The following is a 15,000-nucleotide window of genomic DNA, read 5'->3' on the forward strand; positions in this document are numbered from 1 at the left end:
GAATCGAAATTCAGAGCATTTGCTCTTCCATCTCCCTCAACAACCTTTTGATTGACTCTGCTTAGATCTGTACAGCAAAGCAGATAAATCGACATGCCACATGCATGCAATGCTTAATCATTTGTAATAGCCATATTTGCCCTGACACACAATTTGATATATCAAGCCATTTTTTTTTCTTGCTCACCAGTATTCTGCTGCTTGGCCTTTGCTTTATAAAACATTTAATAGTTTTCTTTAAATACATCAACATACTGATATATGATTGCCCTTTGTATGCCTCCTAGAGAAATCATGCACTTTCTTCCTACTGTGCTTTGCATGGTTTGCCATTGGCAAAGAGTGCTAATGTCAGAAAAGAAGGGATACTTAGGTCTTGATTTTCTATCTTGTACAAGCAGCTACTCCGTGCATAAAGGCCATCAGTCCTAGTGAAGGCTGGACTACTGGTGGGGCCACAGTCATCATAATTGGAGACAACTTCTTTGATGGCTTGCAAGTTGTATTTGGAACTATGTTGGTCTGGAGTGAGGTAAGCTATCTAAATTGGTGGGCTTTGAACTGTAACATTTTTTCATGAATGATTTTAACAAGCTGTCAATAGTCTATTGACATGAGGTATCATGAGATTTTATTTCAAAGTGACTTTTTAACCATGGATTCTTATGTGGCAATAGACTGAATATAGAGAAATATACTTGAGGCACATCATGGCCCTCTAGTGGAAGACATGCAATAGGAGGTCTCACAATACAATTAAACAATTAGTTTAAAAATTACTAGAAGCAGACTTAAGGAGACATATGGAGGCAATTTTCATATGAATGATGCCCTATAGCCTTTCCTGCAAACTAAAACCAAGACTCATTTGCAGATACTTCCCTTAAAAAACACTGTAGAACCCTGATCTTGTATGTGACAAGAAAAAGGTAGGGTTTGGGGATGATGGTCTAATTTAAACTCATTTTAGTAATGATATCCAACTGGCAAGCATCAGTCTTATCACTGCCATCTTGATTTAAACTATGTTTACTGTATGATTTTTATAGCTGATAACACCCCATGCCATCAGAGTTCAAACCCCACCACGGCACATTCCTGGAGTTGTTGAAGTAACTCTCTCCTACAAATCCAAGCAGTTCTGTAAAGGTGCTCCTGGACGCTTTGTCTACACTGGTAAGTGTAAAGTTCAGAGTAATATCTCCCCTCTTTTACAGATACAGATTAGATTAGAATATAATGGTGTACATTCACAATATTGGGTCTGTCAGCATTTACAGAGTGGTTGACTAATAGTGGACAAAGCTCAGAATAACTCAGAAGCTCAGATCAGGGAAGCACCCAAAACCTCCAATGCCTATCTGAACTGCTTCAGTCTGGAAAATTGGTCTTGATATCTTGAGATCAGGCTCTCTGTTACAAGATGCCTGATACTTCCAGATTCCAGTTTTATATATAGATATCAACAGCATTTCCCACTCGGTTCCAGCCAGAAACAGGAAGTGAAGAAGTACTCAGCAGCGAACAATACTTTTTTAGAAAAGTTCTCCAAACTTTTTTGAACCTCAGTAATGGTTCAGTTAAAGTTTAGGGCAATGGTTCAGGTATTTCTTATATCCAAACCACTTCATCCATCCCTATTAATAACTTGGCTGTAAAAATTCTCTCAGAGATGAAACTTGGCATAAAAAGTTTGCAGCCTGGAAGTCATTTGTTTAAACCAAATTTCTCTTAAACATGTTTGATTGTAAGTTTCAAGAGCACAAGGAAAAATTGAAGTTTTGTGGTTACAAATGTTTCTGAACTCAAAATAATTCATCTTTTAAATGAAACATTTCTGGCTTTTTGTCTAAACTATGGACTAAGTTCTTTTGGCATTTAAAAAAATGAATCCAACTAAGCTATTGAGATGAAAAAAGCTGATATTCACATTAATGGTAATTACATTCATAATTTTTTTAAGTTAATGATTTGACGAAGTGGTCCATAATACACACATGCTTACTACTGCAAATATTCATGTGCGTATTATGAATTGTTCTGTTGTGTCACACACGTCTTTAAAAATAAACACCAAACAGTTCTTAAATGTTTATTGATAAATAGATAGAATGTAGTGACTCTGGGAGGGATTTTAGGCCCAGATCCTCCAATGTATTTAGGCACCTAAATGCCATAGATATGGACTGAAGTGGAACTTAAGTGATGACTAAGGGCGTTAAAACCTTTGAGGATCTGGGCCTTAAAGCCTACTTAGTAAAAAATGGACTTCTCATAAAAACACTAGATTGGGATTTTCCCCATAGGCTGTAACTGTTTCTGTCTAATTGTTTTGATCTTACTGGAAAAAGTGTGTATTTGGGGTACTTTTGAAAACTATGAGCAGATTACGGAGACTTTTAAAAACAATTATTGTTTTAGGAATCCAAGCCTGCTCACATTGAAGTCAATAGGAGTTTTGCCATTAGCTTCAGTGGGATCAGGATTGAACTTTTAGTATGAATATTGTGCTCATGAAAGGTGCTGGATTGACAGCCGTGGAGACTGAAGTCCTCCGTCTATCCACAAAACAGGCACAACCTGGGCAGGAGCAGTGTAAGTTTTCCCTCCAGTGTACCTCAGCTCTGATCTGGAAGGACCTACCTCCAAGGGTGAGAGGATATTTAAGTCTCCCTGTCTGTTCAGTTCTTGGCTTTTCTGCTGAGACTGTCAAGAAGGGTGCCAAACGCGGTGGTGGTGGTTTTGGTGATACTGACCTCTCTCCAGTGTGAACGTTGCCTAAGACCACCATCCTTATTTCTTATGGTATGCTAAGCAGATGGTAACTACAAAGCTGGCTGGGGTTGAATGGGCTACCTATAGGCAATTGGCTAATCCAATCATGATAATAGAGTCTTTAAAAATACTATGATAAACACAAATGAAATCAATCCACATAAAGCTACAGTAAAACATCATGGAAGTAGATGATTCAGTTGTCTTAGTTGCAGGGAATTATAGCTTCATACTTTAACTAACTGTTGTGACCAGGTATTTGTGCAATGATATCCAAACAATGACTAGTTATTTTGCTTTGTAAACAACAGTATTCAGCAAAGTAAAGTAAATTATCTACAAATGTAAGACTAAAATCCAATTTCTTCAGCTGTTGTAAATTGATGTAGTTCCACTGTCTGCAACAGAGCTATGTTGATTTACACCAGATGAGCATCTGTCCCTAAATAGTCAGTCTTACTTTTGACTTTCCTTATATTAATAGCTTTAAGAAATTCCATAAATTGTTATTTTAATGTAAATTTTCATAGGTTAAATTAAAAGTGCAAAAATAAATGAAGTTTTAGAAAGGAGCCATTTACTTTTCCTATCCTGGAATTCTCCTTCACCAGGATTCATAGGCACATTTTAAATAAAGATGTTTAAATGAATCATCAAAGTTTCCATAACTGCTGTTGGTTGCAATTAATTTACTGCAAAAATCAAATAAAAACTTTAACAGAAATATAGATTTCAAACACTTTGTAAGGGATGCAGAAGCATATATGTCAACAAAAAGTAAAAAGAAAGGTAGGGTTAGAGCCTATCTGACCTGGAAACTTCTGTCAGATTTGCATTGCCCCTAAATTGATGGGGACAATGAGATAATGATTGGAAATTACACTCACCATTGAAAACTGAGCCAAGCCTCACTGTATTTCACAATATGAAAATTATGTGGCCCTATAGTAAGGAGGGGAAGAATCCCCAGGGCATCTGTTTCCCATCAGTGTCCCTCCATGCTTGCAGTCTGACTTGGCACTCTAACATTTAACCTTCTCAGCATGAGGTGGACCATAGGGCAACGAGGCTGCAGAATAATGAAACAAGAGTGTAGTGTGGAGTACAAAGCCTTTGTAAAGTATAGAAGTTGAAACATTAAATGATCTCTGTACAGTGATATGAAAGTACCAGATTTTTCAAAAACAGGCCCTATTAGTCACACATAGTAAGGATACTGTGCTGTTTCTCAGCAGGCTAAGGGAAGGCCTATCCCCATCTATCCATGCCTTTTTGCCCACTGCTTTCAAGTATTATAAAGATACAATTACCTTGGGAGATTGTGGCAGTTCAGTTGATTAGCACGGTGAATTAAAAGAATGAGTCACAAATGACATGTCCAGCTCTTCTCTACTAGTCCTTTGTATTCCCAGTATACCTCACCCCTGTTGTAAGGAGGTCAAAAATTAGAGAGAGATAACAATTTTCAAGCAGCTAGCACTTAGGAGCAGAATTAACAATCATTCTGTATGTAATTGCCAGTTAATAGTAAATTGCCTTCCAGACTGTAAAATGCAATATAAACTGGTGGGCACCTAAAATTAAATTAATGAGATATTTTCTGCATTTAAAAGCGAATAGTGCAAATTAATAACTGAATGCAATACTTGTTTTAATATTTGCCTAATAGTGTATCATTGGCTTGTTTAATAGTAATTAAAATAGTCCTTACCTGAAAAATTCTCTGCATAGTTAAATTGAGCAATTCTGTGCAGGTTAGAGTAATCATTTTACTGGTAGAAGTCTTCTAGGTTCTTAAATTAAATATCAGAGATTATTTTTTAATTAGAATATGAGCATTGCAATGTTATTTGATTAAGGCAAATTGTGATTTGTATGCTTCTAAATGAAATTATGTTACAGTGCAAACTACTTTTATGCATATGTTTTAAGATGTGAGGACTTATTTTGTGTGTTCACTTTAAGAAACCAGTAGTATGTTTGCACTGTATTTGTGCAAGTGTACTACTGTTTTCTTAAAGTACACATTTTGCATAAAAGTTTCCTACTAAACAAAAGAAATTCAAGCCAATTGATATTAGTATTTCCTCAAACAAAGGTTCCTCAGCATACCATGAATATACTCATTTAGAACTTTTAATGCTGACCTTTTCCATCCAAATATTTTTGTAACCTTCCCTCATTTTGGTAACTTCTTTTGCTCAATTAAAGAAATTACCATAAATTACTTAGAATGAACATGTAGGTTTGCAGTATACTGAACCGAGTTGCTAAACGAGGTATTGGCTTGCAAAAGTAAACTTGTCCAAAATGGACACAGAAAAAGCTTGAATGTTGAATACATGGAACCATCCCCAGGTCTGCAATGCATTTACTAGATGTAAACATAAAAGTTATTATTTCTGCATAAAGACTTCCATTCAATTTTAGGCTTATGAAATCATTATTCAACCAGTAATTGTTCACAGTTTGTGTTCCTTCTGATAGAGTATTTATGGGGGGGAGTTAGATTCTTCTTCAACACTAGCACAATATCAAGGGAAAAAAACCTTCTTTAATGACTATATTGTCCTGGCTCGTTCATTTTGACAACTTTTCCTTCAGTATCTGAATCTCTGTTTTGGCTAGTTTGCCTCATTTAACCCTCACCCCACTTCACTCTCTGAAAAGATCTCATGTTTCTGAAGTATTTTAAAGATCTTTTGTGTGCATTCAAATGTGATTCTGTCAATGGCACTGTTACACTGTTTAGAGTCAATAGCTCCCTTCCATCACAGCCAACACAAACTAGCTGTCTCATAGGTCAGTGCTCTTTAAACAAATTACTTGTATCCACAGAGCAAATGATTGTTAATTGCCTCCCACAAATCATAGTATTTTCACTATGCTAAACTAAATGCTAATGCCTTAGTTAAATTTAAACCATCTGATTATTTCTTGTACCTATTCAATTATGGCCTTACCCATGAAACCCAGTCATTGTAAAAAAATTAAAACAAAAATGTAGATAACGAATACTGTTACATGAGAGGTAAGCCCTTAAAAATAAACGTATGAGTACATTTTAATTCTGACATTCTCAGCAACTTTAATCCATATATGCTGTGCTTTCATTTTTTATTTTAAGTGCTCGTGTCCTAAAGCAAGTTACACTCACTGTAAAAACAGTATTGGTTATTTATTGATCAGTCCCTAAAAATAAAATAAAAACAAATAAATAAATAAAACAAAAAGTAGGACAGATATCCTTGTCTTTCTCTCAGAATGGTTCTTTCTAATAAGTCCTTCAAAGTTGATTAGGCAATTTTCAAAAAATTATAGCAGCTAACACTTTAAAATAGCCTCATTGTGCTTTATAAAACTATATTTTCTTTAAAATATTGCAGTCAAAAGGGAAAATAAATGTTCTGTTTAGCACTGTATTTTGTCTCAGAAGGGATTTTTCAGTTGAAAGTATATTTTAATTAAGAAGTAAATGCTAAACATGCTAAAAACTGATTCAGTAAAACATCAAGTATTAGCATCCCGGAAATTGCATATTATACAATTGCTCATTTTAAAACAATAGTAACTCCAGGTTTAACAGGGTCATTGTTGTCCCCTTTCTTTTCTGTCTCAAAGGAGGCCAGAAGAATGAGACATACCATTTGTGCTATTGCACAAGTAGACTATTTGTCCTAATCAGTGACACCCATTTACTAGAATTGCGTAAAATGAACTATACCTCATATAGAAATCGCACATTTAGAGTGTTCCATTCATCATCTGAAAATTGAGGGCCAGTAAACTTTTCTGTTCCTCCAGCGGGATCATAGACATGCATCAAAATGTTAAAAAATGATTGGTGAGAGAGAACTGTCACCCATTTATCAAGGAAAAGGAACATTATTTGCTAATTTCCCAACCAAGGCAGTGACAGGGTGCTTCGTCTTTAGACCCATGGTGACCAACATGGCCTTTTTGTTATTAGTACAAGTCAAGCGCTTTTTGGCTGTTGCTAACAAGACACATTTGTCTATCATCAGAGAGTGCTTTATTTTTTTTCAAGTGGCTGCGACCAAAGTCTGCTCTCAGTATCATGATTGGCTGTACTTCTTCAGGTTGTGGTAACACTGAGTAACGGAAGAACAGATAAATCACAAAGTTTTCACGTCAAGGTGAAGGTATCGACTCTGCTGTACCAAAACTGACAAAATGTAGTGGTGAAGAGACAGTAATTCATCTTCAAAAGAGGACGAAAGGGTCATCTTGGTTTCACTTAATAATTGCTGAAATTTGAACATTTGAATAAGACCTTGTTTTCTCTGAGAAAGGAAAATACATTTTTCATCATTTCCCACCCTTTTTTCTGTATAGTATAAATATTATACATGATTGGAACATAACAGTTTACTGGGTATGAAACAATCAAATGCTATTTTTATTTTCTTGAATTTCAGATTTTATTTTGTTTATTCCTAGATCCAGATTGCAACACTCAGGCTAAAACTTCCCAAAATTGTAAATTGAAAAAGGAAAGACTGAGGGGAAAAAAAATCTGAAGGCTTTTATTTAAAGTTTACATCTAAATCCATGCTTACCTCCATGCTTTATCAAAGCAGGATATCAAACATAAATCCAGGTTTCCTAGGAGAATATCCAATAAAACATCTATTTTTGGCTAATTGCTGCTACAAATGCCTATAGGTATACTCCTATTAAACTTATTTTGTGCGTCATCCAAATAAGTCTTTCCATTGACTTCAGAGGGCTTTGGATCAGGACCTAGACTGGTAAAATGGAAAAATCCCAGTACCCTAGGGTTGAATAGTAATAATGGGTTTATTGTGCTTATTATGCAGTAGCTTATTACAATGCCACTGCTGTAGTTACCAGCTTGTTAGACTTTTTATTTTAAACCCTTGTTTTTGGAAGGCTAATTTCTCTGTAAAATGGACATGTTTGTTTTTGGTGAAATGATTTCTATAAATTTTGATTTTAAAACTCTCACTTTCACTGTGCTCAAACCATGTATACAAAGAAATCGGCTGATCAAATAAATAACCATAAATGTATTGAAGTCAATTTACAAAACAAAGTTGTTTCAGATATGTTTTTCTGTGTCAAAATTTTATTTGATTTTAAAAAATAATTTTTAAAGGCATTATTCCATATTATGACCATTTCTCTTTATTTTTAATACAGGTTTTAAAATGCCTTTAATGAGCATATAGAATAAATGCATTTTCACAAGCGTTTTTAGTAAACATAGTTATTGTGCATATGCTGAATAGAATTCAGTGTAGATGGTGCTAATTTTTCAATACAGAAACTTCTATTGAACCATTGTTCTTGTGGTGTATTGTATCAGTAGTCCACAGCCTGAAATTTCTTAAAGGGTCACAGTTAAGGCTGATACCACACTTAAACTTGCAGTTTTGTTCTTTACATTTCCCTTGACATAGCTATCAACCTTGACAATGAAGAATGCAACATTTTTTAAATCTCAGCTGACAATCAGGGAGCAAAAGAACAATAACTCCATGATGCTTGGTTTGTTGGGACAATAGGCATGTGCATTGTCCCCTTCCCATGTCTCCCTCTGGCTTCATTTTTGTGAGCTCACTTGTGGATGTAATAGACAAGAAACCTGAGCGTGTGCATTTCAGAGCCCATATTCTCATTTGTTTCAGTCCTCGTCTCAAGAGTGGTGTGGGCGGATGGAATGACACATATATCCATGTTTGCAATCTGTGCTTCTTGGGCGTATTGTGGGTTTTTGGGGGTTGTTTGCTCCTAATGCATCTTCTAGGATAAGACACATAGGCCTAGCACTGGATAGTTATGTTTTCCTCTTACAAGATCCCCAGCATAGATATGGGAATCTGAGAAGTGGGAAGAGGACAGAGGCAATTTTTTGGCATGTTTGCTTGACAGTGTCCCTTTACATATGCATATGTAGAGTGGTCATCATAAAACTCATCCCTTGCTTTACATATCTACATGAAGTTACTTCAGTATTCCTCATACTAACCTCATTTTTGTTACCTGGTCATCTAATACAAAAATCGAAAGTTTTTAAAGACAACCTTAGTAGTGATGATAAAATAGGTCTTTACTTGGTCAAACTTTTACCTTCAATATGCCAAAGTTTTTAAGAATAACGGTCCTTTGTTGACTTATGAGATCATTTTTGCTCTTAAAATCATGGTTATATCTTATCAGTGATCCATAAATAATAGGGAAGTCTCACATGCTTGGAGTAAGATTGTTTTTCTTTAAACTACTATAAAAAGATCCTTTAAAGTAACATTAAGGGTCTAAGTATAAGTCATTCTACTGTGTCTAAATATTACTGTGAATATGTTTCATAATATTATATGCTGAATTTGGGTGTTCACTATCTAGTATAGGTACAGCAGAACAAGTCACAATAAGTATAATGTGTCAAGTTTAACACATTTTGGTGTGTTTAAGTGAGACAATTAAAGTGAGCTAAAATAACTTTTTTGTGTGTGTGCTGAGTGAGCATACTTTTGCCAAACATATGACATCACAGAACTTAGAGATGGAAAGGATTTATCAGGTTATCCAGTCCACCTTCTTGCATTAAATATTGCTTGTAAGTTACTAGTGTGCATTGGGGTCCACATGGAGAAGCATCACCTCCAGGACAGCACCCGGAAGCCCTGTGTTTCTGAAAAGCACAGTGCTTCTTAGAACAGCCCAGGACATAGGGACAGCACACCTCATATGTTAGGGTGTCCATGACACTCAGTGCAGATGTGTGCAACTCTCCACAGCTGCTGATGCTGCTAGATAACTAGGAGAAGTGGGGGCAGAGCCATAGCCCCACCTACTCTCTATTATTCTTCACCACATGGCTAGTGGTAACAAAGTGTGACTACTCAGGGTAGCTTCAACAGCTGTAGTTGCGACATGCTTCTGCAAAGGGAGTACAAGAGGAGGAGAATCCTTATGTCCTCCGCAGAACATCTATTCAGGGGTTAGCCACAATCCAGTCCTTAGAAAGTAGTAGGAATACTTTTGTGTAGCTCTAATACCCGTAGGAGGAGTCATCACCAAAGAAGATCACAAATATAAAAACACACCAGCACAACTACTGTTTGCATTAGAAAAATATATCATAATTAGTGAAACACCTTAGAGTATTGAATACTTAAAATGTAATGTTTTGCTGCTTTGAGATATAGTATTCGTGCTTCTGTATCATTAGTGAAATACTTTATCATATTAGCAAAATGCCAAATTATGTTACTAAAATATTCTGTCACATTAGTCAAATACGCCATTGTATTTGCAAAAATGCCATGTTTTATTATAGTTACGTACATATTTATTATAGTTATATACATATTAAAATAAGGTGGTTCCCTGACATATGACCATTTTTTATTTTGTATCATACTAGTTCTCTTTCTTAATTGTTCTCAGATTCAAGGTTGTGTTGTAGTTGCTGGGTTCCCCCTCCTGCTTATTTGTTTCTGATCAGGAAAACCCTCCAAGTCTAGAAATACCAGTAGTTTCAATTGGAATTCTACATGTTGAGCTCTTAAAAGATCTGGCTCCATATTGGTGGAATTCAGATAATTTCCAATTATTTGTTCATCTTATCGGAATCACTGTAAATCAGTGTCTTCTTCACCTACTTGCAAAGCAAAACATTCACTGTAAGGCTGAAAATGTTGTGCAATTGGATGTTGAAAAGCCAAATACTAAGTAGTGTATGTGGGTTTAGTTGATGTCAATTTCTATTCACTAGTTTGTACTGTTATCTTTTAAATACATTCTTCTAGTGATATTTCTGTCTCCAAATATGTTTAAAAATAGCAGACTAGCATTTGTAAGATATAAACAAATCTGCAAGTGCAAGATATAAACAAATCTGCTGATATCCTGGCACTTGCACACATGAGTGAGATTCACTTTCTCTGCATGAAACCTAGCTATTCAGTCTTTATGTGAATGGTGTGGGGAACCAAGAGGGATGGGGACATGATATCCTCTTTTCAAGTTGAGGGTAGGGGACCAGACATCTCCCATCTGTTACTCCAACCTGCAGGTTGCAATAAAAGCATATCCCTACACAATTTATATGGGACGTTAGGGCCCCTGGATCCATATAACTATAGACTCCAGAGACCCTCTGCTAACCAGTCTCTGTTACTGACCTCTGTACCAGCCTCTGCAGCTCTGGTATGGAGAAGCCTTCTTTGGTATGTAGGAGCTGCAGAGGCTTCACTATGCAATCACTCCAGTTCATCAACTGTGGCCCCGCCAAGGGATTAAACAATGAAGCAGGTCTTGCTTAGGACTGCTGTAAACCTTGGCCAAATATGCTGGCTGTGCACGGTGTTCACAATGTTTGATGCATGGCCTATGAGCTCAGTATTATGGTGAATGTAGGATAGATTGAAGGATAGATTAAATAGTTGGGAGAGCTGAAGATCAGTGCCAGTACTGTAGCATAATAGGTGCAGTAGCCTCCTGCCTGAACATCTGATTAATCTTCTCTTGATAAGCATTTATACCAGGCTCAGCACCATGGTGTTGGTGAGGCCTACTAACTATAGGAGATGCCACCTTCTAAGGGTGTTGGTTCTGTGGATCAAGAGAGTTGCTAATTGAGCAACACTCCACATCCATAATGGCACTCAGCACTACTGTGTAACAAGGCCCTGGAGAGCTGTGGTTCGCAGTATGCTTGCGGTGTTAGAGCTCCAACTAGGATCCATTAGCAACCCAGCATTTCTGTTGAGGCTGCCATCTTGTTTTACAGAATTTAGCTGTTATGTTTGTAGAAAATCCTTGAAAACATCAAATGAGTGTAAACTTATTTAGTGATGCCTGTCTGCATCTGCAGAGCCTCTGGAACAATGGCCCTCAGAGTTGTGAACTGCCCCATTCATCTCAGCTGAGTCCAGTGATGCCAATTTAAATGTCAACATTGTTAATTACTTCACTGCTATCAAAACAGGTTAATAAAAAAAGGAGGAGGAACACAGATATGCTATGAATGAAATCTCTTTGGAGTGCTTCAAGTGGCTGGTACTTGGGAGAGTACCGCCACTTTTTCCCCCAGTCTGCCCCCTGGTGCCAAAAAGGAGCAGGTTGGAGGATGGGTAGAGAGTAGGAGGAGCAGAGCCTGGGGAGCCAGTCCCACAAAGCTTAGTGAGCTATTCAAACTTCTTAATCAGTCAGCCCATCACCAATCTCCAGAACAGTGGGGGACAGATCTGCTCTGATGGTGGCTAGGGTGTAGGTGGCTTCTTCTTTGGCTCTAATTGGCTGCTTCTCCCTCCTGACTCTCTAGACCCAAAAAGAGATTACTGCATCAGTTACATTAAGGTCACATTTTCCCATCTTTTTCTCTTTTTTTAACCATGAAGGCAAGAAACACAAACACTGAGATTCTGATGTCCTTGAATAACCTGGAGACTATCCAGGTTTGCCAGTGCCTTAATCTAGCCCGCCCAATGGTGCAGCCAAAATCCTACTAAAAGAGTGTCACGTCTAAGAAGCCCAGCAGAGCCTGTGGGATTGTACTTAGAACATCTGCAATGAGTAGTAACCTCAAGCGGATGGAACTTGGCATGTTGCCGAAGCGTAGCATGTCACCTTTTACTTCCCTCCCCCCATCAGAGCCTTGGGTGCCGACTATCTTTGAGGACTCCCCACTTTCTTCTCTGTGCAATAAGACTACATCAGTCCTGCATATCAAATCTTCCATGTCCAGAAGAGTGGGCCACAGAGGTTTAGGGTCTGACTTTCAGTAGTACTGAGCATTTATAACCCCAGCTGAAGTCAGTGGAAGGCATGTATGCATGATGTCTCTGATAATGCAGTCCTTAATGCCTTATTTTTGCAGCTACCTTTAAAAAGTGTGTTATCCGGTAATAAACAAGCGGTGATCAGAAAATATTTTTCATGAATTTCTCCTCGCATCCCTTTTTTCATGCAAAACGTGTTTTGACAGAAATGTTCTGACCAGTTTGTCAATACACTATAAGGGCCAATACATTTATAATGGATCAAATTAACACATGACTCAAAAGTTTTAAGATGTTAACTATCCCAAATTTATTTTGCTATTATACTGAAAGACACTTTTGACAATTTTCCTGATATTTGATATCCTGGACTTCAGGCTTCCCATGCCCAAAGGCATATAATTGTTCGGGAAGTGAGGGCATATGATATGTCATTTCTGTTAGTGTTCCTTCGCTGCAGGGCCGGGTTTGGTCGATGTAGTTTCAGCAAGACTATAAAAGCCATAATCAAATGTATTCTTTGAGGTATGTAAACAGAATTGTTTGAATGCAATCCAGTAGTTGTCAGCAAGGGTATTATTTTTGTAACAAGGAAGATGAGCTGTCCCTTTTTCTGTGTTTAGTGTCACATCACAATGCCATTATTTACTGCCAGGTACTCTTGAATGGGAAGACAATCCCTGTGCACTAGGCCCAGTTAGGCTGTCTGTATGAATGCCTAGAAACAATATCACAGATATGAATGAGCTGGTTCTTGATTTCCAATTAGAAGAAAATGTGGCAGTTTTCCCATTGTTAGTAAGAGTACTTTAAGGAAAATTCTGTACCATTATCTGATCGAGCATAATTATTAACTGACCTGTGAATTTCAGGCCTGTAATTGAAACAAGTGGCTGAAATTGAGCATGCCATTGTTTCCTCTGCTACTATTTGAGGGACAGCTAGGTGATTATGAGAAACGAGTAAGGTAAAGGCAAAGTTGTTGGGGTTTTTTAAATGAAAAAATCTGTTTTTTGTTCTTCATAGGAAAAGAAAGAAATTAAAATCTGTTTAGTTTCTTTTCCTTTTTCTTTCCTTTTTTTTTTAAAACAGTAAATAGATTGTCCTGAGTAAGTCCAGGGATATTAGTCCTGCTTCAACAAGCAAGAGTGCCTTCTGATGAATGATGTGTTCAACCCCTCCATGCCTTTGTATTTCCTATGCATTCCACAATGCTTGGCTCACCCTGCCGAGTTCTGTGATTGAAATTCATTGCCAAATTTATTGAGAAATTAATGAGAAAAGCTGCAAAGTATTGACTTTGAGAGGAAAACACAACTCATCTTGAATGAGGAGGAAAATGCGGCAATAATTTAGCCACTATTGATTTTGCCCTGTCCATGTATTGATCTTCATTTTACAATATTAATTTGCACCTGCAATCGGCTGCAAAGGGAACCGATTTCATTTCTTTGCAGTGTTAATGTGCAAAGCATTAGGTGCTCTAAGAAGTGGTAGTACTACAAGTCACATTGGAAAGGCTGATTTTTTTTATTTGTTCTTGTTACTGAAATAGACTAAAATTAATTTTTTGTCTGACAAAATATTAAAGTGAAAACCCATCTCAAATGTATACCTCCTCTCTACCCGTAGGCTGCTTTTCATCTGTGTGAGGAACAATCAGCAACCTGAAATTCCAACCACTTCTCATCATCATGCCCATATCAGTTCAAAGTTCATGAAATTTCTATGAGCATTGATCTCTATCCATTGATTTTTTTTTTGCAGCAGATCTTTGAAATTTTAATTTCCCGAGCATCTGAATTTCTTATAGATGAAATACACTTGGTAGAGACAGTTGATGATAAAGTAGTGAACTTAGCATCATTTTAAAGCCTAAAAAAGGTAGAAAAAAACAGGCATTTGCAGACTTTGTATAATATTTTTGAGGTGAAATGATAAAGGTGTTCTGATAGGGGGTGAAGTATTCAGCAGGGAGTTAAATATCAATTTTGTCTTCAGTGGCCACACATTTTTAATGCAACTTTTTATACAGTCATTTTTGAAAGAAAAGCTATCTGGAGAAACAGCAGGACTAAGAGACATTCTTCACGGCACAATCATTTGCTCACAGCAGTCTTTATCACCTGGTCAAGTTCACCTAGTTACTTATCAGTAGGACATTTAATAACCTCAAGGTGATATAATTGCTATTGGCATTTTTCCCCCTTGGATTCAGCTGGTTAATGTGTAAACTACTTGTCAGCAAATAGCACTTTGTCACTGAAATCACTAACACCCTCTAGAGGAATGTCTCTGTATTGAGCAATTTAATTTTACTTTATTTAATTTTTACACATTACAACCTGTGTTCATTCAGGCACGTTGAAGGCTTGCAGTCTGTTGAAGCAGGGCATGGGTGTCCCTGTTAGTAAAATATACTATATCTTATTTAACAATCCCTGTGCTTTAATTG

The 15,000-nt window shown here is 36.9% G+C and overlaps 1 protein-coding gene across 1 annotated transcript in view; it reads left to right on the forward strand.

Annotated features, from left to right (window-relative positions):
• EBF3 (EBF transcription factor 3) overlaps nucleotides 1-15,000 on the forward strand; it is a 124,242-nt gene that overhangs the window by 94,230 nt on the left and 15,012 nt on the right. Inside the window, exons 9-10 of the mRNA XM_050960764.1 lie at nucleotides 402-532; nucleotides 1,050-1,176. Coding sequence (XP_050816721.1) covers nucleotides 402-532; nucleotides 1,050-1,176 — 258 coding nt within the window. The remainder of the gene's footprint in view (nucleotides 1-401; nucleotides 533-1,049; nucleotides 1,177-15,000) is intronic.

The sequence above is a fragment of the Gopherus flavomarginatus genome, chromosome 6, assembly GCF_025201925.1.
Source record: "Gopherus flavomarginatus isolate rGopFla2 chromosome 6, rGopFla2.mat.asm, whole genome shotgun sequence".
Lineage (NCBI taxonomy): Eukaryota > Metazoa > Chordata > Testudines > Testudinidae > Gopherus > Gopherus flavomarginatus.